At 39.6% G+C, this 27138-nt stretch overlaps 1 protein-coding gene across 4 annotated transcripts in view; it reads left to right on the plus strand.

Annotated features, from left to right (window-relative positions):
• The window catches only part of Csnk1g1 (casein kinase 1 gamma 1), a 135994-nt gene that overhangs the window by 45299 nt on the left and 63557 nt on the right, over positions 1–27138 (plus strand). For all 4 annotated transcript variants that reach the window (XM_057766987.1, XM_057766988.1, XM_057766989.1 and 1 more), the window contains exons 3-4: positions 3446–3486; positions 10411–10480. In XM_057766987.1, coding sequence (XP_057622970.1) covers positions 3446–3486; positions 10411–10480 — 111 coding nt within the window. The remainder of the gene's footprint in view (positions 1–3445; positions 3487–10410; positions 10481–27138) is intronic.

The following is a 27138-nucleotide window of genomic DNA, read 5'->3' on the forward strand; positions in this document are numbered from 1 at the left end:
ATATGCTAGTTTTTATTATCTGTCAATAGTGCCATCAAATTATGAATCCACCAGTGAACTAATCTATAGACTGACTACTTTAAGTCAGCCTTTCCTGATCCAATCTCCTCATAGTCATTGGACCCACAAGCTAGGACCAAGTCAATTTGCTTCACTTAAGCAAGCATCTGTTACTCTATGTCAGATACTGCATTAGTTGCTGGGGATATAAGAAGCATTTATGGTTAGGAACGTAGCTTAATGATAGAACATTTACCAAGCCTAACAGATAAGACTCTGAATTTAATCCTCAGTGTGAACACACATGCTTATCTCTCCCTCCCTCTCTCTCCACACACACACACACACAGAGAGAGAGAGAGAGAGAGAGAGAGAGAGAGAGAGAGAGAGAGAGAGAGAGAGAGACTCTAAATATTCTTGTCCTTAGGAAACACACCACTTCCCTAAGATAAAAAGAAATATATATAGCAAACCTGGCATATACCTGTCTCTTTGCTCTTCAGAGACTGAGGCAGGAAGATTGTTATGAATTCAAGCCTGGACTACATTTTGAGAGCCTGTTTCCAAACATGGATGGATGGATGGATGGATGGATGGATGGATGGATGGATGGATGGGATAGATAGATAGATACAGAGGGGTGTGATTGTATATGCCTTTAATCCTACCACTGTTGGGAGGCTAAGACCTATGGATCTTGAGTTGAAGGCCACCCTGGTCTAGATGGCCAGGAAGACTGACAAGGGCTATATAGTGAGATACTGTCTTTAAAAAAAAAAAGAAGAAATGACATTTCACTTTTCTAGAAACTAGATGTTCATTTGTTATTAAACTTCTTGAACCTCATATAAAAAACCAGCTCCAGGCTGCTCAATGCTACATAATGAGACCCTGTGCCTCCCTAAAAAAAATTCTGAAGGAAAAATACATATATTTTTTTCAGGCTGGGGATGTTCAGTACTAGCACAGGGCATGCCCAGCATGTGGAAGACCCTGAATTCTATCCCCAGTATCACAAAATACAGACACACTAAAAACAAGAGGAAATGCCCCTAAATGCAGTCTGGTATTCTGGTTTATTTGTTGATTGTTTGTTTTGTTTTTCAAGACAGGGTTTCTCTGTGACTTTGGAGCCTGTCCTGGAACTAGCTCTTGTAGACCAGGCTGGTCTCGAACTCACAGAGATCCGCCTACCTCTGCCTCCCGAGTGCTGGGATTAAAGGCGTGCACTACCACCGCCCAGCTCAGTCTGGTATTCTGGACTCAAACAACTAGAGAATATGATGCATGAGAAGAAGTGGTAAAAAGCCAGAAAGGTTCATTAGAAACAACCTGTGTGTGTGTGGGGGGGGGGGGGGCTGGAGAGATGGCTCAGTGGTTAAGAGCACCACCTGCTCTTCCAAAGGTTCTGAGTTCAATTCCCAGCAACCACATGGTGGCTCACAACCATCTGTAATGAGATCTGGTGCCCTCTTCTGGCCTGCAGGCAGAGTACTAAGACTACTGTATACATAATAAATAAATAAATCTTTAAAAAAAAAAAGAAAGAAAGAAAAAAGAAACAACCTGTGGATAGCCTTGCATGTGTATTCCTTTTCTGCAGTGCACACACCCAAGAGTATATCATCATAGATCAAGGCCTCTGTTTACTAAGCTGCAGAACAAATAAGACACATTGTTCTTGAAAACTTTTTTTACTTGTAGAGTTAAAGAAATATATTTATATTAAAACAAGTTTATAATATTAAAAACTTTTTAAAAAAAATGTGGGCTTTTTTTTAATGCTTGTGATCAAATGAATTAAAAGTTTTCTTTTTTTTTTTTTGAGATAGGATAGGGTCTTATATAGTTCTACTTGGCCTGGAACTGCTAATATAGACCAAACTGACCTTGAACTCACAGAGATCCACCTGCCTACTGCCTACCCCACTCCTGGGGTTAATGGTTTGTCACCCTATCCAACCTGGATTTTTTTTTTTTTTTTTTTTTTTTTACTTAAATAAAAAAAGTGACCTTTATTCTTCAGGCCACTTTTTGACTCGAAATACTGTTTGTACCCAAATGTACTTTCTCTATTATCCAGACTCTTCTATGTACTCACTCATATTTTTGTCTTAACATCATCGCATTTTATAATTTATTGGCTGAGGTTTTTTTTTTTGTTTGTTTTTTTTTTTTTTTTTTTTTTTTGGTTTTTTGAGACAGGGTTTCTCTGTAGCTTTGGTGCCCATCCCGGAACTAGCTCTTGTAGACCAGGCTGGCCTCGAACTCCCAGAGATCCGCCTGCCTCTGCCTCCCGAGTGCTGGGATTAAAGGCGTGCGCCACCACCGCCCGGCTATTGGCTGAGGTTTTAATCAGAGCTAGGTTATGTTCTCTGAAGTTCAAGAACTGAGTGTGACTTAGTTGAACTGATGATGTCAGTGTATGCTAGCTATTAAGACATTCAGATGCATTCCCTTACTTCTCTCTTGCTTTTCTAGTTAATGTTTATGCCGCTCCATATATAGTCATTCAGAGTCATAGATCTGTTGATGAGATTACTTCCAAATTGTCTCTTTTAAACCTAGAATGGTATTAAACTTTTTCTAATACAGCCAGCCATAGCTTTTCCCAGTTTTTGCTTTCACCGCTCCTTGTCAGTCTTCACCCCTTTCCAATATTCATTAAATAACTTACAGCCCCACACTCTGTACCACTCTCTGCCTTTAGTATCTCCTGCTTTATTTTTGTTTACTTTTGCAGTTTCTTCTTCCTGAAATGATCTTACCCATTCTCCAGCAGCTTGTTCTTTGTGTCTTTTTGGAAGAGGGAGGGCAAAGGGAGAAAATTCAACTCCTGAAACTTCCTTGATTCTTCTGTCATCTACAGTAATTATTTTCTCTTCGTGTTTACAGCTGTATCCAGGTTCATTCCTTGGTTGCACATGATCACCACCTTGGTTCACCCTAAACATTAAATCTTTCATTTCGTCCTACCTCTTAACTATTGATAGAGAGGTCAGGGGAGATTTGAGACGAAAGATCGTGCAGCCCAAACTGGCCTTAAACTCAGTGTGTGGCCAAGGATGACCTTGAATTCCTGATTCTTCTGCCTCCAGCCTCCAAGTTTAAATTTCTATCTTTGAAACTGTGGCGTTTCTTCGTAGCTCACTTTATGCCATAATAACTGAGAAGTAATAAGGTTGCATGTATGTGGGGTGCATAAGGGAGAGAAGAGGAGGTAGATTTGGTTGGTTTTCTCCATTTTAAAACAAACAGTCTCTTGTGTAGCTTACATATTTAGATTCTCAAGCTTTTTTTGTCCTAGTCCTGCTGGTTCTCATTATCTGTTTAGCTTTTCACTTAGCTCTGTCTTCAAATACTGGAGCCCTGTTAGAAAAATCTATCTTTCTCATAACCTTGTAAGCTAATGTCACTAAATGTATACATTCTCTTTTTCCCTTAGGTAAAAATCTCTACACCAATGAATATGTAGCCATTAAACTGGTGAGTAGGATGTGTGTGCTTGTGGTCTTTGTGTATTGATGCTAATATCTTACAGAAAACCATTGTCGGCATTCACATTAATGCTCATGCTATTTTTACTTTGTATATGATGCCAAGTAGTCATTTTTCCTCCATCAGGATGTTATGATGATAAAGCACTATATATTGTTTAATGTCATATAAATGATACTAACTGTAGTGGTAGCAAAGATGAGTCAAATTTAATTGATTGTATTGTGCACACTGTTTGTATACCTGGTGCCATGGAGGCCAGAAGAGAGTGTTCCAGTCCCCTGAAACTGGAACTGGATGCTTGTGTACTAATTTGATGATTCTGGGAATTGAACCTGGGTCATCTTTAAGAACAAGTGCTCTAAACCAGTCAGCATTTCTCTGGAGCCCCTTGACATCTTTTTTTCTTAACTGATTATTTATTTATTGGTCTTTTGAGGCAGGGTTTCTCTGTGTAGCTCTGACTGTCCTGGAACTAGCTCTGTGGACCAGGCTGGCCTTGAACTCACAGAGATTTGCCTGCCTCTGCCTCCTGAGTGCTAGGATTAAAGGCATGCCATTCCACCATTCGGTGACATCTATTTTTTAAATGTATGGCATTTATTGGTCTATTTACCAACAGAAAACCAAGTCTGACCATCTCATTGATGCTTTAAAACAGTGGTTCTCACCCTTCCTAACACTACAACCCTTTAATACAGTTCTCATACTATAGTTACCCCAAGCATAAAATTACTTCCATTACTAATTCATAACTGTAATTTCTCTACTGTTATGAATCATAAATATTTTTTGAAAGGGAGGTTTGCCAAAGGGGTCATGACCCACAGGTTGAGAACCATTGCTTTAAAAACCTATTAAGCCAGGTATGATTCCACATGCTTTTCAGCACATGCTTTTAATTCCACCACTTAAAGCAGGAGGCAAAAGGATCAGGAGGTCAGTGTCATCCTTGGGTTTATATTGAGTTTGAGTTTAAGGCAAAAGCATGTAGATCATTGTAAGTTCAAGGCCAGACTGATCTTCATAGTGAGTTCCAGGTCAGCCAGGGCTACACAGTGAGACCCTGCCTCAACAAAACAAAACAAAACGTTGTCAAACTATTTATAATGCTGCATGCCTGTAATCCCAATAATTTGGGGAGGAGGGGTTGTTGTAGGAGGCCACTTGTTTGTTCCCTGCTCTTCAGCCCTGAAATCATGACACAGAAACCCTATTATTTGCAATACTGTTTGGCCAATAGCTTAAGCATATTTCTGGCTAACTCATATCTTAAATTAACACATCTCTATTAATCAGTGTATTGGCATTAGGCTGTGGCTTACCTTGTAAAATTCCAGTGTCTGTCTCTGTCAGGGCTACTTTGCTTCCTCTGACTCTGCCTTCTTTCTCTCAGCATTCAGTTTAGTTTTCCCCACCTACTTCTTTCTACTAAGCCATTGGCTAAAACAGCTTTTTTATTCACATCATTCAGAGGGGAATCCCACATCAAGGGGTGGCTAAGATATACACCTACTTAGAGGCTATTCTGTGCCTTGAGACCCTATTTCAAGAAACAAACAAAACTCCCACAAAACATTCCCTATAGCCTTACTTAGTCTTTTTATCTTCTTTAGCTTGTCAATTTGTGGGGTTGTTAGCATTCTTTTCTGAAAGAGTAGCAGTTGCCATATTAGTTTTTCTACAAAGGAGAGGACGAGTATCAGGACTTAGGACAAGCGGTGCCTTTGAAACTCTCTGGGCTCTGTTCCCCTTTTTGAGGAGTTTCCTGTAACTCATGCTGGCCTTAAACTCAAACTCAATGTATACCTGAGGTATCCTTTCAAGTGCTGAGACTTCATGTTTGTGCCACTATGTTAGGGTTTGGGGTTATTTTTGTTGTAATAGAGCTTGAACCTAGGACTTCATGTATGCTAGACAAGCACTCTACCACCAACCTATGTCACCAGCACATACATGCCTTTCTTTTTCCTGCTTGATTTTTTTGTTTTGTTCTCAATGGGTAGCCAGACTGATTGTAAATTTTTGGCACCTCTTGTGTTTCAGCACCCTCGGTGCTGGGATTATTTTTTTTTTAAATATTTATTTATTTATTATGTATACTGTGTGTATGCCTGAAGGCCAGAAGAGGGCGCCAGACCTCTTTACAGATGGTTGTGACCCACCATGTGGTTGCTGGGAATTGAACTCAGGACCTTTGGAAGAGCAGGCAATGCTCTTAACCTCTGAGCCATCTCTCCAGCCCCTCGGTGCTGGGATTATTGTGCAACTATACTGGTTTCTTTTTGTCTTTGACTTAGAATTCTTGAAGAAATAGAGCAGGTAATGAATAAAGTAGAATGACCAGGTGGTGGTGGCGCACACCTCTAATCCCAGCACTCGGGAGGCAGAGACAGGTGAATCTCTGTGAGTTCGAGGCCAGCCTGGTCTACAGAGCAAGTTCAAGGACAAGCTGCAAAGCAACAGAAAAACCCTGTCTCAAAAAAACAAAACAAAACAAAACAAAAAAAAAAAAGAAAAGAGAAAGAAAGAAAGAAAGAAAAAAAGAAAGAAAGAAAGAAAGAAAGAACACATGTAGTGATGCAGGTCAAATATCTTTTAAAGATGATCAAGTAAGGGTTTATCTACTTGTTTTTTGTAAAGAAATTTAGTTCTGGGAAGGTATACTCTAGTACATTTGTGGTTTTACTTCTTTTTCACACAGAATAATCTTTAATTATCTGAGGCTACTTGTAGTAAGGAGAGCGGCGGGCTGTGTCCCACCGTCCGGCTAGCTTAACCCCGAAATAATTACACAGAAACTGTATTCATTTAAACACTGCCTGGCCCCTTTAGCACTAGCCTCTTATTGGCTAACTCTTACATCTTGATTAACCCATTTCTATTAATCTGTGTTCACCATGAGGTCATGGCTTACCGGCATGAGTCTAACTAACGTCTGTCTTGGGCAGGAGATGCATGGCGTCCGCCACACTTCCCTTCTTCCCCACATTCTGTTGTGTCTACTCCACCTACCTAAGAGCTGCCCTATTAAAAGGCTAAGGCAATTTCTTTATTTAACCAGTGAAATCAACACAAATACAGAAGGACCTCCTACACCAGCTACTGAACAAGAAGAAGTACTCCTTAAAACACTTAAATTGAAGTGTGTTAGTGGCCCCTGGTAATTCCAGCACTGTCGAAGCGGAGGTAGGAGTATTTTAAGTTTGAGGCCTGCCTGAGCTATATAGTAAGTACAGTGAGACCCTGTTTCAATAAGCTAAAAACAAACAAAATAACATTTGGGGAAAAAAAACCACCCCAAAATAATGTAAAAACTTGCACCTTTAAATTTCTGTTTTACTACTATATTTTTGACATTATTTTTCAAGGCTTCTTTTGAGGCTTTCTGTCTAGATTTCTTCTATCACATTCTTACCACTTTGGTCTATATAGATATGTTTCTATAACATTAGTAATACCATTGACAGACATTTCACTTTTTCTTCAGTTGCCTTTATTAGGCTTTATTCCGCCTTGTGTGGGCAATATAAAAAATAGAATTTGGGATTGGGGTTATATCTCAGTTATAGAGTGCCACAATAATATAGGTGGGGTCCTGGGATCAAAGGAAGGATAGAAGATGGAGGAAGGCAGGAAGGAAAGGCTGAAATGAGAATTCCGGTTTAGAGTATAGCAGTTCTAGCTGTGGGTTTCATCCCTTGCTGTTGATCTTATTCAAGGGACATAGAGCAATAGTAACTGATCTCCTTTCATTGTATAAGACAGCCATCTGCCATTGATCTAGGATTTCAGGCAGGCGTGCATGTTCCAGAATAACTGTGATTCTGGCAGATGGCCAGCTCTCTGTTCATAGGCAATCAACATCTACTACAGAATTGAAGGAAACTTGGTACTGCTGTTTGTTTTTTGTTGTTTGAGACAGGGTCTCTGTGTAGCTCTGGCTGTTCTGGAATTGACTCTGTAGACTGGCCTCAAACCCAGAGATCTGCCTGCTCGTGCCTCCTATGTGCAGGGATTAAAGGCTTGTGCTAACACCTCAATTCTACTTCGTTTGGGTCTTCATTGTAGCTCTTGTTTCTTTAGTTTTTAAGAGCATTTAAAAATTCATAAAGTAAAGCTGTATGCGTATGTATATATGCTTGCCATGAAGTCCTGATAACCTGTGTTCAATACTCAGAAGCTGCATAAATGTGGAAGGTTCCCCAAAGTGTCCTCCAACCTACACACACACACACACACACACACACACACACACACACACACACACTGTGGCACATGTACTCCTGCCCTGTACACACATCATCATCATCATAAATAACTGAAGACTACTTAAAATATGCAAAGTAGGGAGTGCAGATGTTGCTGAACAAACAGTAAAGTTCTTGGAGAGAACTGTAGTTTAGTTTCTAGTACCCATGTCAGGTAACTCACAACTACTTGGAACTCCAGTCTGGGGGGATCCAGCTCCCTCTTCTAACCTTATGTACATGTACATACATACATACGTACAGAGATCAAAACACATACACATAAGTAAAAATAAATCTTAAATATATATACAAAGTAACCAGATGTGATGGTTCCCATTTGTAATTTCAGCCCTTGGGAGGTTATGCAAAAGGATCACTGAAAGTTCTAGGCTAGCTTGGGTTGTAGAATGAGAGATCAAGCTGCCCCCCCCCCAAAAAAAAACAGCAATAACAAAAACCAGTAAGGTGTCTGTCTGTTTCACAGCTGCAGTCCCAGTACTCAGGAGGTATTGGAGGTAGAGAAAGATCTGGAATTCAGGATCATTCTCAGCTACTTAGCAAGTTATTCATCTTGCTGCTTTTCTCTAAACTGCTGTTTGTATGTTTGGCAGACTTTCTGTTCTTCATGCTTCCAGAACAGGTCCTGAAGCCATATTTGCTTGAACAGTTTTCAATCATGTGCTAAGAGACTAGCTGAAGGATTTATCTCTCTGGAGCTGGGCAGTAATTTTCTTGCTCTAATTTCATCTCATTTTGTCCCCTCTGTTTCTCACGAAGTTATTGCTGGTGATTTTGCTATTAAACACATTCTGTAACTGGCTACTTTGTTGGTGATAAAGTAGATGACGTAATCAAATGAAGAGTGGTTCTTCTATCTGAAGAGAGCAGTCAAGTGACTATCAGGTGTTGTGTGCATTTCTCTTAATTAACTATGATAATCATGGGAAACACAAAGCTCAGTAATAGTGATTGTGGAACCCTGTGAGTTTGTCTTTTGTGGAGTTCCTTGAAGATATAAAATACTCAATGTCTGAATTTATTTAGCTTAAACTTTCCTAAAAGCAAAGGGTGGATGAATTAGGTAATTTGAAAGAAGCTTCTGAGTTCTGTGATTTATAGAATCTGTGTCCTAAGAAAAATGTAGACCGGTTGGTTGGTTTGTTTGTTTGTTTGGTTTTTCTTTTTTTTTTTAAAATATGTATTTATTTATTATGTATATAATATTCTGTCTGTGTGTATGTTTGCAGGCCAGAAGAGGGCACCAGACCTCATTACAGATGGTTGTGAGCCGCCATGTGATTGCTGGGAATTGAACTTGGGACATTTGGAAGAGCAGGCAATGCTCTTAACCACTGAGCTATCTCTCCAGCCTGGTTGGTTGGTTTTTCAAGACAGAGTTTCTCTGTATCTTTGGAGCCTGTCCTGGAACTAGCTCTTGTAGACAAGGCTGGCCTCCAACTCACAGAGATCTGCCTGCCTCTGCCTCGTGAGTGCTGGGTTTAAAGGTGTGCACCACCCAGCAATAGACTGTTTGTTTTTGTTTTTTTTTTTTTAGATAACAATAATTTATTGTGTATTCTGAAATAGAAGTTTTCAAATGTTGCTATTACAAAAATATGATAAATGTTTGAAGAGCCGGTGATGGAGGAAGGTCATTGGTTAATTAAAAAAGAAACTGCTTGGCCCTCATAGGTTAGAACATAGGTGGGTGGAGTAAACAGAACAGAATGCTGGGAGGAAGAGGAAGTGAGCTCAGATGCAGGGCAGCTCCTCTCAGAGACAGATGCAATGCAGCTCATCGCCAGGGCAGACGCGATGAAGCTCCGACCCAGGATGGATGTAGGCTAGAATCTTCCCGGTAAGCGCACCTTGGGGTGCTACACACATTATTAGAAATGGGCTAGTCCAGGTGCGAGAGTTAGCCGAGAAGAGGCTAGATATAATGGGCCAAGCAGTGTTTAAAAGAATACAATTTGTGTGTTGTTATTTCGGGGCATAAGCTAGCCAGGCGACCAGGAGCTGGGGCGGCAGGAGCACAGCCCGCAGCTCCCCACAACAAGCTGGGCTGTAACTCAGTTGGTAGAATGCTTACCTAGCATGCATGAAATCCTGACTTTGTTTCTCCTCACCACATAAAACCGTTTGTGGTGGCACATGCTTATGAGCTGTACCCAGAAGTAGAATTGATTGACTACATTTTCTATTGCACCATTCTATTCATTCATCCGTTCATTCATTTTGTTCTCTGAGGTGGGCTGTCATGTAATTTAAACTTTCTTTGAACTTGATATGTAGCCAAGGATAACCTTGCACACCTCACCTTCCTGACTTCATTTCTCCTGTGCTGGAAAAGTGGACATACTGGCAGCTGCACCATTTTCAGTTAAGGCTAGCAACACAGAACGGTTCTAGTTTCTCCATAGTACTAACACTACCCTTCTGCTTTGATAGTAGGCATCCTAGTTGAGTGTACAAGTTCAATGAGTTTTAGTTGTGGTGGTTGTTGTAGTTTGTTTTTTATTAAGGGCCTTATTCTGTCATGTGCAGATCATCTCAGAAACACGAAAGGATCTTAGCCCTGTTCATTCTGAAAAATCTAAGATTGGAAAAAAAGCCCATTTCTTGAAATTTGACCACAGTTTTTCTGTTTGGGTTTCAGGAACCAATAAAATCACGTGCTCCACAACTTCATTTAGAGTACAGGTTTTATAAACAGCTTGGCAGTGCAGGTAAGTCCCTTTATTTCTTCCCATTATTTAACATACTACTTACTTGGATACCTTAATTAAGTTTGTCTGGTTTGCCTCCTTTCCTAGACCATTTATCTCCCTAGTTTTTGGATAGGTGATCTGTGTGACCCACCAAACGTTGCTTGTTCTCTGGTCCTGGAGGTGCAGTTAAGAGGGGATTGTTAGTGTTGTGACCCTGCCACAGGTCAACCTTTAGATGTTTTCACCTGCTTAAAACACACATGCTTTGAGGATTTGAAATTTGTCCCTTTATATACCAGAGGGAAAAGGATTGGTCATTTGCATGTTGTGCTTTAGAGCTTTGATTGAAATAAATCCTAAAATGCAATGCTGGGATTTTACTCATTGTTTTGTTCATTTACAAGAGTCATGTATGGGCTGGAGAGATGGCTCAGCAATAAGAGCACTGGCTGCTCTTCCAGGGGATTTACCCCATTTTGATTTCCAGTACCCACGTGGTGGCTTACAACGATTTGTAACTGCAGTTCCAGGGGATTCCATATCCTCTTCTGGCTTCCTCACGCACCAGGCTCACATATGGTGCACAGACATATGTACCACCCACACACATAAAAATAATAAAGTAGAATTTTTTAAATTCTAACTGGAAACTAAGTTCTCACAATATGTGTTTAACTTAAGACTTGTTTCTCTAGCCTGAGAATAAAGTTGATGGGATTTTGTTGTTTGTTTATAAATAAATATCTGCATATACTATTTTTCCATATATAGCTAGACTATATTCATTGAGAAACATTGTATGTTCACAATAACACTCAAAATTGTAAGTCAGGGCTTCCAAATCATTTCTAGTTATTCCATTGTTTTTCTCCATATGAAATAGTTCTTCCATATGATGACTTATTTGCCAAAAGTGCTTATCTTTAGCTCTTCTCTCTAACTTGAACTATTTCTTCCTGTACTTGATCCTTCTCTGACATTTCTGTATTATTTTGTAATAGAATTACTACATGTGTAACCTCTATAATTGTATGGTTTAAGACTTCATAGAATTTGATGCATACATTGTAAAAAATGAATTATCCTTTGGAATCCATTATAGATTCTCAAAGAACGCTAAGGCTATGTTGGCCGATTGAGACAGGGATTCAAAGCCCAAGCTAGCCAAGATTCCTTCTCCTCCAGTTATCACCTCCTAAGTGCTGGATTATAGGGGTGCACCCCCACACCTGCTTCTCAGTTTTTGCTTTTGGTGTTCTTCCTAGTGTGATAATATTTATCTGGTCTAGTTTGATTTGGTTTGATTGAAATAGGGTTTTACTTTGTCACCACAGCTGACTTGAAACTTACTATGTAGCCCATTTCGGGCTTGAACTCATGGTAGTCCTGCTCTAGCCTCCCAAGTACTAGGATTGCAGGTGGGAGCCTTAATACCTGGCTCATAATATTGTAAGTTTCAAAATTTTCAGGGTGATAACTGTCTTACCCTAGTTATGAAAAAAAAAAACATTTAAACACATCTTACAAATAGCAGACATAGGTTAAAACATGCGTGGTCCAACTTAGCCGATATTTGAGTGGGCATGGGGAAGTGACCAGGCCAATTTCCACTATTTCTTCTATAATTCCTTCCAGACAGAGCCACCACAGCAGGCCAATCTTCTCTTTTTATTATAAAGCTAAGTGATTCACATCTGTAATCCTAGCAGTATTGGAGACTGAGGTAAAAGGGTCACTTGAACCCAACAGTTTGAGACCACATCATCTGAAAATGCAAAAACAGGGCTAGCATATAGGTCAGTGGTGGAGCACCTGATAGGTGCAAGACTCTCTGTTCAACTGTGGAAAAGGTTGTTTACATGAGAATAAAATCTGTGCTGTTGGAGTTACACTCTTTCTAAATAAACACAGAACACTCTAGTCTTGAGGTTTGGACATTCCCTGTAAAGAAACATTACACAAAGAACATTAGAAAAGAGGGGGGGTGCTACAAAAATTGCCTTACAAAATTACAGCAACAACAAAAGAAAGCAGCAAAGAAAAACTAGAAGCCCTGCTTTTGCTATGTCTGTTTGCTGCTAATGGGAATAGGAGGGCTCTGTTCCCTTCAGGCCACTTCTCACTGTCTGGAAGACTCTTGGTTTTTATTCCTGTGTCTTTTCTGGGCAATCATCTAAAAGTTACATCTTCTGCATTTTATTATTATTTGTTTAGCTTTGGTGTATGTAAGCTAGAGTTGATGTTGTGTGTCTTCCTTTATTGCCCTTCACCTATGTAATGAAACTATCTCTCAGTAAACCTCACCATTTTGGTTAGACTAGCTGGCCAGTGAGTTCCCTATCACTAGATTATACACAAGTACTTCACCCACTGAGCCATCTCTGCAGCATCTTCTACGTTTTTTGTGAAATTCAATAGTGTTTTCTGTCTTCTTTTTTTTTTTCACTTTTGAGCTTGCACACTAATTTTTTCTTTTTTTCCTATTCTATTCTTTTTATTTATGTATTTATTTATTGATTGATTTTTCAAGACAGGGTTTCTCTGTGTTATAGTCCTGACTGTCCTAAAACTAACTTTCTAGACCAGGCTGGCCTCTGCCTCCTGAGTGTTAGGATTAAAGGTGTGCACCACCACTGCTCAACAGCTTTTTTCTTTTCAAACATTTATGTCTATGGGTGTTTTGCTTGCATGTATGTTTTATACCTTGTGCGTGCCTGGTACGAGAAGAGGGTGTCAGGTTTACTAGAAGTGAGGTTACTGGCAGTTTGTCAACTGCCCAGTGAGTGCTGGGAATCTAACATGGGTCCTCTGAAAGAGCAGCCAGTACTCTTTACTGCTGAGCCATCTCTCCAGCCCCTTTCTTTCTGTTGTTGTTGGTTGGTTTTGACAGTACCCTAAGCTGACCTTGAGTTTTTCTGTGTACCTCAGGCTATTCTTGAACTTAAAGTCATCTTTGTCTACTTCCTGTGTGTTAGGGTTACAGGTATACAACTCTACTCAGTTTTACCCAGTGCTCTTAAAGTAACTGGAGTTTGTGTTGTTCTCTGCAAATAACAAGTGGCCAGGCTTTTACATGATGAGGAAAACTTTGGGAATGTTTACAATTTACCCTAGTGCAGTGGCTTTCAGCCTTTTTAATGCTGTGACCCTTCCCTCCCTTCTACCCAGACCCATCCCACACATGCATATGGACAAACACAAACATACACAAGGAAGAATTGAGGGGGGACAGTGATTTGGTTGGATCACTAAGACGTAACTAAGGAACTATAGTCACCAGAAATTCCCTTGCCAGCCAACAACAAGCTGCTCTAAGAGAACTGAGGAATGAGATAAACAAACATGGGCTAAGCAGGGACAGAAGAATATAAAGGAGAAAGTCAAGCTAACCCTACTCCCAGCATCCTCCCAACATGACTTCTGACTGGAAGAATAAAGGAAGGTAATCCACAAAGACATAGCCCTTAATTAAAATACTGAAAAACTGAAAGCAAGGATAATAATGCTGGACAGTAAGTTTCCCACCTGTGGGTTGCTTCATCAAGTTCTCTATACCAAGGGTCTACCACTGTAGGGCTTTGGTAGCAAGCCGGCCTGGGATAGCACCCAGATAATATCTTCAGATAACTAAACCAGGCAATAGTTGTCACAAATCACATCAGTTTATAGGTATCTCTTTTAGAACATTAGGATTTCAAGGGTGACAGTTCTTTATAAAGAAACCTATTGAGAAACATTAAGAGTCATGTGTGAGGTTAGGATCTAAATTAGCATAAAAGGTGAAAAGTACAGATAATCTTGAAATTAGTCTTGGAAATCTTAAATTTTTTTAAAGTATGTTCTAAGTGGGTTGTTGCGGGAGGTCCTTCCGCTCCTCCAGCCAATAGCCGCTGAGATACCAGCCCATTGGGGCATGGTCTCTCTCCCTTTAAAAAAGCGGCTACTTCCCTCCTCGCTCTCTCTTTACTTCCTGCTCCGGTTCTGGCGACTAGACTTCTTCCTGATTGTGCAGAGGGCTGTTGTCTGGGACGGTGATCTGTAAGTTTTTACCCCTTTAAATAAATACCACCCTATTAATCATAATTCCAAACTGGTGTGGGATTGTTTATGACTTACGCCTTCATCTGGCACCCAACTTTTGGTTTTAGGACCCCTCCTTACCCCGCTCGGCTGCCTGCCGCCAGTTCGGCGGCGGCCTGTGCCTTGCAGCCTGTGCCTTGTGCGTGGAGCCAGCAGTTTAACATAAATCATCACGCAGTGGGTTTTCTTGCTGCAGTTCTTTATATTTTCCCTTTAGACACCTCAGATTGACTTCAAGTCCCCACGCAGCCTATCGTTTGCCTCCCTACGTGGATTTAAACTCCACAGGCCCGTGTAGTCTCTGCCCACGTGGTCTCTGCCCACGTGGTTTGCTCTTTTCTGAGTCGTTTTCTTTCTTTTTTTTTTTTTTTTTTTGGTTTTTCAAGACAGGGTTTTTCTGTGGTTTTGGAGCCTGTCCTGGAACTAGCTCTTGTAGACCAGGCTGGTCTCGAACTCACAGAGATCCGCCTGCCTCTGCCTCCCGAGTGCTGGGATTAAAGGCGTGTGCCACCACCGCCCGGCATTCTGAGTCGTTTTCAAATCTCCCTTTCAAGCGCAGCTCTTAAGCGGCGCGAACCAGAGCTTGCGGTTACCGGTTGCCGAAAGCTGCAGCCCCTTGGGACAACTCTGTCACGTGGAGGTATACACGGCTTCCGGGTTACTCTTCTCTACCCCTGGATTCTGGGTTTATGGTTCCGTGTACGGAATTGATTTAATTACATTTACTTTGTTGAGCAACTTGCATTTCCCAGTTTTTAACAAATACTAGGCGGACACTGAAACAGGACCCCGTTTTCGTCGTGACTTGGCAACAGCGCCACCTCCTGGAAAATAGGTAATATGGCAGTTTTCGTTTCCAACACGAATTTTACTGTTTTGGTTACCAAAACAATGGGTTATATCATGCAAGGTTTATATGACTATGGGGATAACTTAATTTACTGGTTACTAAGTTTCAGTATTCTTTTGAATATTCTATCATTTAGGAAGAATATGGCACTCCTAAGAACCATACATCTTTACTAGAAACTCAAGCAGGTCAGGAGATTCAGGATTCAAAAGAGACAATAATAAAAAGACTTGAAATGATTGAAGAAATTATTGGAGCTGGTGAACAGAATAAGAAGGCACAAGGACAGAATACAATGCCACCACCAGCTATTAGAACTGGCTTACCCAGGGTTTTAGCGACATACCCTGTAATTTATTCTGACAAAGCGTCAACTTCTAAAGGCTCAAAGGGAGTCAGAGAAGCTAGATGGATGCCAATAGTAATGAATGATCTAAAAGAAATTAAGCAAGCTATTGTTACCTTTGGCTTGCACTCTGCATATGTTAAGGAAATGATAAGGACTTGGGCTTCTAATGCTAGAGCTACCCCCCACGATTTCCATCAGTTAATATCTGCAGTTTTAGATAATGGGCCTTCCTTGATGTTTGGAATCTATTTCAGAGAAGAATCCAAACATATGGAACAGCAAGGAAGAGCAAAAGGTGTGGAGGTTTCCCAAGATCAAATTCTTGGTGCAGGAGAATATGCTGACCCACAGGTCCAAGCTCTTTATGATGATGAAGTACTGTGTCTATGTCACCAAGCAGCTTTAAATGCTTGGAATAGGCTACAAGATCCAGCAAAAAGGGTTGAATCATATACCAGAATTAGGCAGGGACAGAGAGAACCCTTTATTGACTTTTTGCAAAGATTAATTAAGGCTCTTGACATAGGGGTAACAGACCCAGAAGCTAGAAGACTACTTCTTGAATCTCTAGCTTTTGAGAATGCAAACATAGAATGCAAAAAGATAATTGGGCCTTTAAAGTTTAGATCAGCACCTATGGATGAATGGATTCAGCATACAATGAATGTTGAGACATTTAGCTATAATGATGAATCTTGGGTAGGAGAAGCGATTTCCAAAGCAATGAGGAGACATCAAACTGCCAGGTGTTTTAATTGTGGTAAATTAGGACATCTGAAAAGGGATTGCAGGCAAAGGATTTCTAGGAATAATATCCCTTCTGGGAATGACAAAAATAGGAGACCTCGGCCTTCAGGTATATGTAGGAGATGTGGTAAAGGCCGACATTGGTCCAATGAATGTAGGTCAACAACAGACAGACAAGGCAACCCGATACCGTCGGGAAACTCCTTGAGGGGCCTCTCGCAGGCCCCCAAGCCAACAGTGGCCCAGTCATTCCCAGTCACAATGGAGAATGTGCCTCACCAAGAAAATTAAAAGCTCCGATTTCTGCTGTAAAAAATATTACTGGTCTAAATGATGAATTACGCATGGAGGATGAGTCGAAAAACCCAGTAGGACAAAGTAAACGTATATTTTGGCAGACTTCTATTAACGATCAAAGGCCAAAGCTAAGAGTCTGTATAAGTGGCACTTTTATTGAAGGCTTATTAGACACAGGTGCGGATGTAAGTATCATTACTCCAGAATCTTGGCATCCAAATTGGCCTCTTCAAGAGGTAGATGTTCAGTTCCTGGGAATTGGAACCCTATCTCGTGTAAAACAAAGCACAAGATGGGTTGAATGCATAGGGCCTGAAGGGCAAATAGGAAGACTAAGGCCATATAGTGCCAATATTGCAATAAATTTATGGGGCCGTGACCTGCTACAGCAATGGAATACCCAGATTAACATTCCTGTAGTTCCAGGAACTCATAATTCTGGGAAGGATATGATGAGGTATTATGGGAAAAGGTCACCAGCCATTCAGGCTGTACAAGAACATACAGCAAATACCAAACCTTTAAAGGTACCAACAGCCTTACCTTTAAAATGGCTAACTGAGAAGCCAATATGGATCAAACAGTGGCCTCTAGCTGAAGATAAATTACAGGCATTGGAACAGCTGGTGCAAGAGCAACTAGATGCTCACCATATTGAAGAATCAACCAGCCCTTGGAATTCTCCTGTGTTTGTTGTAAAAAAGAAATCCAGTAAATGGAGAATGGTGACAGATTTAAGAGCTGTCAACAAGGTAATTCAACCTATGGGCCCACTACAATCTGGAATTCCTTTGCCTTCTCTATTACCAAAAGGATGGCCTCTTATAGTTATTGATTTGAAAGATTGTTTTTTCACTATACCGTTACAAGAAAAGGATAGAGAAAAATTTGCCTTCACAGTGCCTACTTATAATAATTCTCAGCTTAATAGGAGATATCAATGGACTGTCCTCCCACAGGGTATGCTCAATAGTCCTACATTGTGCCAATATTTTGTAAGTAAGCCATTAGAAATAATTCGTAAACAATTCCCCAAGTCCATAATTTATCATTACATGGATGACATCTTGTTATCTGATTCAAATAAAGATACTTTAGAAAGGATGTTTGAAGAAGTAAAGAAAGTCTTGCCTAGGTGGGGATTACAAATTGCCCCTGAAAAGATTCAAAGAGGAAATTCTATTAATTACCTAGGTTACAGAATAGGGTTAGAGAAAATTAAAACGCAAAAGGCACAAATTAGGAGAGACCGGTTAAAGACTCTTAATGACTTCCAAAGATTGTTAGGAGACATTTCCAGTCTATGACCAGCTGTTGGGATAACACCTGATCTAATAGTTCATTTAAACAAAACCTTAGATGGTGATAAAGATTTGAATAGTCCAAGAAAACTGACAGCTGAAGCAGAAAAGGAACGGACAATGATTGAGGAAAAATTACAGGAGGCACATGTGGATAGGGTGAACCCAAATCTTAGCTGCATCCTAGTCATATTGCCTTCCAGAATTTCTCCTACAGGGATTCTAATGCAGAGGGAAGATATTATTTTAGAGTGTATATTTATACCTAATAAACCAAGTAAAAAATTAAAAACTTATGTGGAAAAAGTCTCTGAATTAATTATAAAAGGTAAGCTGAGACTTCGTCAACTAGCAGGTATAGACCCAGCAGAAATTATAGTGCCTTTTACTACTGAAGAAATTAAAAAGGTATGGGAAGACAATGAACCATGGCAAAGAGCTTGTGCTAATTTTTTGGGAGAAATTAATAGCAACTATCCCAAAAGTGGTAGACTTAACCTCATAAAGAGAACTTCTTGGATTCTTCCTAGAATTGTACGTGATGCTCCAATAACTGGAGCCCGTACGTTCTATACTGATGCAAATAAATCAAGGAAAGCAGGTTATAAGTCAGATGAATTGAGTAAGGTAGAACAAAGCCCTTATAATTCTGTCCAGAAGGCAGAATTATATGCCATTCTTATGGTGCTAAGGGATTTTAAAGAACCTCTTAATATAGTTACAGATTCACAATATGCAGAAAGAGTTATCTTGCATATTGAAACCACTGAATTTATACCAGATGACACAGAGTTGACTTCATTGTTTATCCAGGTACAAGACATAATCAGGAACAGGCTTTGTCCGATGTACATAACACACATCCAGTCCCATACAGGTCTGCCTGGTCCTCTAGTACAAGGCAACGCTGAGATTGATCAATTATTGATTGGAAGCGTGTTGCAGGCCTCAGAATTTCATAAGAAGCATCATGTCAATAGTAAAGGCCTAAAGAAAGAATTTTCCATTACATGGCAACAAGCTAAGGACATTATAAAGAGATGTCCTACTTGTTCTTTCTATAATCAAACACCGTTGCCTGCAGGGAGTAACCCAAAGGGTACTAAGAGAAATGAAATCTGGCAGATGGATGTGTTCCACTTTATGGAATTTGGTAAATTAAAATATGTACACCACACCATAGACACGTATTCAGGTTTTCAATGGCCTACTGCCCTGAGCTCAGAAAAGGCTGATTCAGTAATCACACATCTATTGGAAGTTATGGCCATCATGGGAATACCTGCACAAATAAAGACAGACAATGGTCCAGCATATGTATCTAAGAAAATGAAATGGTTTTTTGCTTATTATAATATAAAACACATTACAGGTATACCACATAATCCCACAGGTCAGGCAGTTATAGAAAGATCAAATCGTACTATAAAGGATATGCTGAACAAACAGAAAGGGACCGAAAATATCCCCAGAAATAGATTACATAATGCTTTATTCACCTTGAATTTTCTTAACGCTAATGAGAAAGGAACGACAGCAGCAGAAAGACATTGGATAATGGAAAAGTCTGCTGAACTAAATCAACCAATTTATTTCAAAGATGTGCTGACCTCTCAATGGAAGCCAGGAGATGTGCTACGTTGGGGAAGGGGTTTTGCTCTTGTTTCCACAGGAGAAGAAAAATTGTGGATACCATCAAAATTAATAAAGGTTCAATTTGAAGAGGAGAAACCTCTTGGAAAGGAGAAATGACAACTCATCCATAATGATGATATTCATACAGGTGGTAAGAATAACATATAGAATGGGAGCAAGGTTCTGTTTTTATCTCCACAGGAAAACACTCATCTTTGAAAAATTCAAGGGACCCTGGATGTTTGGATACTAACAGATGGAAAAATACCTGCCCAATAGGAACTATCAAGAAAACTGAATAAGTTGTATAAGTAAAATATACTAAACCATATTTCTAAATTTATAGAGCTGGTTTTGAAGTTGGACTCTGGCTCAGTCCCTCTCCAATTCCAAGCCTGTTGGTAAGAGAAAAACCCAGAGTTTCTGGAGTTTCTGTCTCATGTCAAGAGCCATGATAGGGGACAGAAAGAAATATGAATTTAGAAAACATCTTTGCTTTTCTTCATATCTATCATACTTTTCATTGAATATATCTATCGTGCCTTTCATTAAATATATATATATATATATATATATATATATGTCTATATGATTAATGTTTAAGTTTTTCACAGTGAACAATGAGTTTTTCCTGAAGTGACATTTGAAGTTTCCAGGAAGAAGATGGGGCCCCATAACAACTCCACCTGGTTGATATGATGTCATGATACTGATAGCACTACTACAAGACCTGTTTGGGTACCAGCTGCACAAGACAGTTCCAACTTGGTTAGCTGAAATGGTACACATCTTATACAACATTCTGGCCAGACCTGCACAAAATACTCAGAGACTATTTGCAATTTTAAAAGACATTGATCTTGAAATTTAACCATCATTTTACTTTCACAGGATCCCCCAGAAAGAACGTCACCCCCATGACAGCTGGAAGTAACTCTAGAGGACGACGTCCCCTCTCCCAGTAAAGTTTGCCCTTGGGTTTAGGGACATCATTTAGGGGTTGATTATAATTGGTATATGGTTGAGGGTTGGGGAAGGAATTTTATAAGCTCAGGGATCATTTAAAAAAAAAAGAGGGATAATGGGATGATGGGATAATAGATTGGTACTTGTTGGTACTTGTGAGTTATTGTTTTGAGACAAATATATTGGTATCGATTCTTATATATTGATACAAAGTGAAATTATATTGACTATTGTATGCATGCATGTTTCTACCTCTGTTTAAAAACGTTTTTTATGTATTGACATATATTGTATTGATATATATACTGTATATATTTACCATATTGCAGTGTACATTTCTACCTTTGATTAAGATACTTACATATTAAAAAAAAAGATACTTACATATTGTTTGTGTATTGATATATATTTACCATACTGCATTGTATATTTGTACATTGTTTATATTTGGAGGTCATTGTCCTCATTTGTTTCACAGTCGTTTATTGTCTTAGTCTTTAAGTTAGATAGGTATTGAGAATTATATAGATCAATAGTATTCTAAGTTTGTCATTTATAATTAGACTAATCAGGTTCTTTAGATACATAGAGATTATACTCAGTATAGATAGATAATCTTCAACCTTTTCAAAGAGCTGTAGAAAATGGCCTTTAATCTAACTCAGAGTTTTGTGATAGTGAGACACAATTGCTCCTGGCAACACTGCTCTGTTCCTGAGAGAATGTTGAGCACCAAAGACACTCCACCTGGAGCCTTTTTCTTGGCTGAACTGGCCTTTGGGCAAAGAAATGCCCATACCTCAACCACTGACAGAAATACAGAGTATCTGTGAATGGAAAAAACAGGACTGTCATATCCTGCCAAGACAGGGTAAGATTGTTTTGACAAGTTTCTTGCCTTTGAAAATGGTATGTCAGTTATGTTAGGCCTTAGCTGAAGTTGGTTGCTTCAACACTGCAAACGTGACCTTGGGTGATTGCCCAGGTACCTAGTTGTCTTTGTGATTTGTTGCATGTTTTGGAAGTTGTTTGATTGCACTTCCTAATTACTCAGGTAACATTATTTCCCTTCTCAGATCTTCGATGGGGTTGAAGACTATATAAATGTAGTTACTTTCCACTCATGACTTGACCAAGCTATTTATTATACAAGATCTAAGCTAGTTAGAATAGGATATTTGTACTTATTGTATATAATTTCATAGTAAGTTTAGAACTCTCTTACTTAAACAAAAGGGAGAGGTGTTGCAGGAGGTCCTTCCGCTCCTCCAGCCAATAGCCGCTGAGATACCAGCCCATTGGGGCATGGTCTCTCTCCCTTTAAAAAAGCGGCTACTTCCCTCCTCGCTCTCTCTTTACTTCCTACTCTGGTTCCAGCGACTAGACTTCTTCCTGATTGCGCAGAGGGCTGTTGTCTGGGACGGTGACCTGTAAGTTTTTTCCCCTTTAAATAAATACCACCCTATTAATCATAATTCCAAACTGGTGTGGGATTGTTTATGACTTACGCCTTCAGTGGGTTTGTATATGTGCTCTTGCTCAATGGATATGTTTAATATGTATATATAATACATCAATATGCAGCTATATTCGCTGTGTATTTTGTGCAGTAGTGCAAAGTTTATATAACAGCCACACTTGCAAAATAACTTGTAGTAGCATTATTTTTGTAAACTTTGCCCAAGCATGCATAATTAAATTTGTTCTTGTTCCTTTCTACATCATGTGTGCCCTTTATTTTGCTAACTCCTCTTCTTTCCTTCCTTCCTTCCTTCCTTCCTTCCTTCCTTCCTTCCTTCCTTCCTTCCTTCCTTCCTTCCTTCCTTCCTTCCTTCCTTCCTTCCTTCCAGTACTGGCAGACTCTGGTGTGTCTTTCCTTCATTTTTTTTCTCTCTCACTCTGTAGGAAAAAGAGCTAGTATAGTGCCTGTCATTCAATGACCTCTTAAGAAACCTTGGGTAAAGAGGAGGCAGATGAGCAGTATATGTGTGGGGTCATCATCATTGTTTTGAGTGCAAGTAATTTAACTATTTAAGTTATGTTAGCCTTACTAGAGGACTGTAGGGACATGTCAGAAAACTAAGAAAGGAAAAATAGCCATATCATAAGGGATTGGAGCATAGAACTCGGAAACCTCTGGAGATAAAAAGAACTACTTTGTCTCTGGCTTTCTATCTAACTCTTCTTGTCACTTGAAGGCGGAGGCGTAAGTCACAAACAATCCCACGCTAGTTTGGAATTATGATTAATATAATGGTTATTTATTTAAAGGGGAAAAAACTTACAGATCACCGTCCCAGACAACAGCCCTCCGTGCAATCAGGAAGGGAGTCCAGTCGCCGGAAGCGGAGCAGGAAGTAAGAGAGAGCGAGGAGGGAAGTAGCCGCTTTTTTAAAGGGAGAGAGACCACACCCCAATGGGCTGGTATCTCAGCGGCTATTGGCTGGAGGAGCGGAAGGACCTCCCGCAACAGGAGTTGGTGGGGAGGGAGCAGAGAGGAGATATTCCAAATTTACCTGTGTTGTGTAGAAAGACAGACGTTCACTCTATCATTCTATTTCTACCCAACCTGAACTTAGTATGTGCCCCAGACTGGCCTCAGACTTCCTATTCCAGTCTCAAGAGTGCTAAGATTATAGCGTATCAACCCAGGAAGAACTGTAAACCGATGTTTAAAGAACATTGATGTGTTTAAGTCCAATCAGTGACTCATGCCCAATGCTGGGTGGGAGTACAGGGAAGAGGGTTGTTTTATTTACTGAGCTTGAAAAGTTATAAATCACTTATTTGGTACTAATTATTTGTTTTTAATGTAATTATTTTTCATGTATATGCCTTTGAGTGTATGTATATGCAGCACGTACATGCAGAAACCTTTTGAGGTTAGGTGAGGTGTCAGATCCTTTAGAACTGAAGTTACAGAAAGCTTAATTGAGGTTATTTCTAAATTAAATACCAGAAAGCTTGCAAGTTGGTTTTGTTGGGTTAAAATAGCCTAAAATGGGACTTGAGAAATGGCTCATTATAGTCTGTTCTTCCAGAGGACCTAAGTTCAGTTCCCAGCACCCATGTCAGGTGACTCCAAACCTTTAATTCCAATCCCAGGAGATCCAATGCCCTTTTCCTGCCTCTAAGGGTACTGCATTATATGATGCACAGGCATGCATGCCAGCAAAACAGCTATCTATGGAAAATCAAATGAGAGAAATTAAAGATGAAAAATGAATTTGGCCATGTGTTGTGGGCACACATCTCGACTCCTAGCTTTGAGGAGTCAGAGACCAGCAGATTTCTATGAGTTAAGGATAAAGTGGTATGTATACATTGTAAACTTCAGACAAACTGAGGATATGTAGTTAAGGTCCTGTCTCATAACAAATAAAATTAATAAAATAAAAATTCATAAGATGGCTATTTCTTGTCAAAAGCTAAGACCTATAGATTTAAAAAAAATGTGGTTCTATGAATTCCCACCTGTCATTCCAGGAATGAAACAACATGACATTACCCTTTATTAACTATCTTAGTTGGCCAAGAAAAGAACTGATATCTGAGACCCAACCCTGTAGGATAAGAATGAATTCTTTGATTGTATATGCCATGCGAGTTGTCAGTCTGGATGCACAGAATAGCTGTAAATGTGGACTAGTTTAAAAATTATAAACTTATTTAAAATATTATGAGGCTGTGGGGAGGATGTAACTAAATTAAGCATCTGTCTGGTATGAGCTGTGTAGGTAACTGTAGGTAACTTTATCATGTCAAAACATGACAAATAGTAGGCACACTGAGAAATTGCTTTCACACTAGGATCTTACTCATTAAGTCTACTATGTAGTCGGATAAAAGCCCAAACAGTTACATATAATGCTGTAAGAGACTTGCTCCTCATTTAGATCCAACCCCAGATGACCCTTCTCTGCACTTTAGTACTCAGACCTGATGACACAGGTCTACGATACCAGGACTCAGGAGGCTACATATTGAAATCCTGTCTCAAAGGAGATAAAATGGGCCAGGAGTGAGGAGCAGAGAGGTCTCAGCAGGTAAAAATTGCTTCCTGTGCAAACCTGACCCCTGAGTTCAGTCTCCATTCTCTAAAGTTGTCCTCTGTCCTCCGTACAAGTATCATTGCAGACACAGATAGATGGATGGATGGATGGATGGATGGATGGATGGATGGATGGATGGATGGATGGATGGATGGATAGACGGATAGATAGATGGATAGATAGAAGATTAAATTTAAAAGGTTTTAAATTGTTTATAAAAAAGGAAGTCATAAAAAGCCACTCATAGTTTTGTAATTTCCAGTACTTGTAAAAGTTGGGAAAAGCTCTCTTGCAAGAGAAAAAAAACACTTATATTTTACACATTTTAGATTGTTAGTTTTTTCAGTTACAATACAATGTTGTGAAATTGTGGCCTGTACATACCTCACAGTGACACAGAGTTTTGACACCCTTGTAGTGTGTTGTTTTTGCAAAGTTCAGATCAGCTGGAGGCATTTGCTCAGTGTGAGGACAGCATTTATTACTTGGAATTTGTGTTTTACATTAAAAACAAGGTAAAATTCTGGAAATAAACCCAATTAGGAAGCCAGTGGTGGCGCATGCTTTAATCCTAGCACTCGGGGAGGGAAGCAGAGGCTAGAGGATCTCTGTGAGTTCAAGGCCAGCCTGGTCTACCAGAGCTAGTTCCAGGACAGGCTCCAAAGCTAAAGAGAAACCCTGTCTTGATGAACAAACAAATAAAAGCTCAATTAGCTTATGCGTAGGTGACTGTATGGAGAATTATGGTCCTAGGCAAAGATTTAGAAGAGTGAGTGGATCACCAGAGCCTGTCAGTGAGGCTCATTTTTCAGATAAGCAAAATGGTTAATGTTACAGTGCCTATTTTTTTTCCCTTTAACACTAAGGTTTACGCTTTGTGTTGTTTTTTCTTAATATTATCTTTCTTAACTGCTGGCCTGTTTTCCTTATTATCAAAGCCAATTTTTGGACATTGAATAGGACATAGTAATTACTTTTAGAGCAGTGTTCTCTACATTTCTAATGCTATGACACTTTGTACAGTTCCTCAATGCTGTGGTGACCCCAGCCATAAAATTATTTTTCTTGCTACTTCATAATTGTAATTTTGCTACTGTTGTTAATTGTAATGTAAGTATCTGTGTTTTCAATGGTCTTAGGTGACCCCTGTGAAAGGGCCATTCAACCCACAAAGCAGTTATCACCCACAGGTTGAGAACCACTGCTTTAGAGGATGCTTGTTTGAAATTGAGACTAGGGAAAGTTTTATTCCAATCTAAAGACTAGAGTAAACTCAGTGATTGTCATAAGTTTCACACAGCCTTCAGACACTCCCCATCCTTATCTTAGTACATCAAGGTTAATCCTTTAGAGGTGGTCAAATATTTAATATCTTAAAAACTATCAAATACGATAGAACAAAAGTCTGTATAATTGGTGAAACAAAATTTTCTTTCCATTCTAGTTAAAGACTATATAAATCAGACATGGTTGTGCACACCTTTAATCCCAACACTCAGGAGGCAAAGGGAGGCAGATCTCTGTGTGTTTGAGACCAGCTTGGTCTTCATAGAGTTCCAGGCCCACCAAAGGAATAGAATGAATCTGTTTGCTTGTTTGTTTTAAAAGATTGAGAAAGATACATATTCCTTGTAACCACTACTCAAATAGCAATTTACTTCCTAAAACCCTCATATATTTTTTAAATTTTTTTATGATTTATTTAACTTTATTTTCTGTGTATTGGTGTGAAGGTGTCAGATCCCCTGCAACTGGATCTTCAGACAGTTGTGAGCTGCCATGTGGGTGCTGAGAATTGAACCTGGGTCCTCTGGAAGAGCAGTCAGTGCTCTCAACCACTGAGCCATCTCTCCAACCCCCCCCCCCCTTATATTTTTAGAATGAAAATTGATAAGCATGCTTTAGAGAAAACAATAGCAGATATATTTTGTTTTTGTTTTTCAAGACAGGGTTTCTCTGTATAACATCACTGACTGCCCCAGAACTCACTCTGTAGACCAGACTGGTCTTGAACTCACAGAGATCCACCTACCTCGGCCTCTGAGATGCTAGACTTAAAGGTGTGGGCCACCACTACCCAGCTCAACAATTTTTTTTTAACGTTGGCAATCAGTTATAGTGTCATTTTCCTTCTGTAATTCTTAAGTAATTTATAGTCCATCCACTAAAATTGTTTGTCAACTCTATGCCTCTGCATTCTTGAACTTTGAACAGCCTAACGTGTTTAACTTTCCATTGCATTTTCCTCTTACTTTTTAGTTCATAATGCTTTAATTCATCATCCCTGACTGAACTATAAAATATGTTTTACCATTTTAGTGAAAAGCCAAGGAAAGTTGGGTTTGGGGGGACTTGCTTGTTTTTTTGTTTTTTGAGACAGGGACTCTCAATGTAGCTCT

The sequence above is a fragment of the Chionomys nivalis genome, chromosome 4 (assembly GCF_950005125.1).
Source record: "Chionomys nivalis chromosome 4, mChiNiv1.1, whole genome shotgun sequence".
Taxonomy (NCBI): domain Eukaryota; kingdom Metazoa; phylum Chordata; class Mammalia; order Rodentia; family Cricetidae; genus Chionomys; species Chionomys nivalis.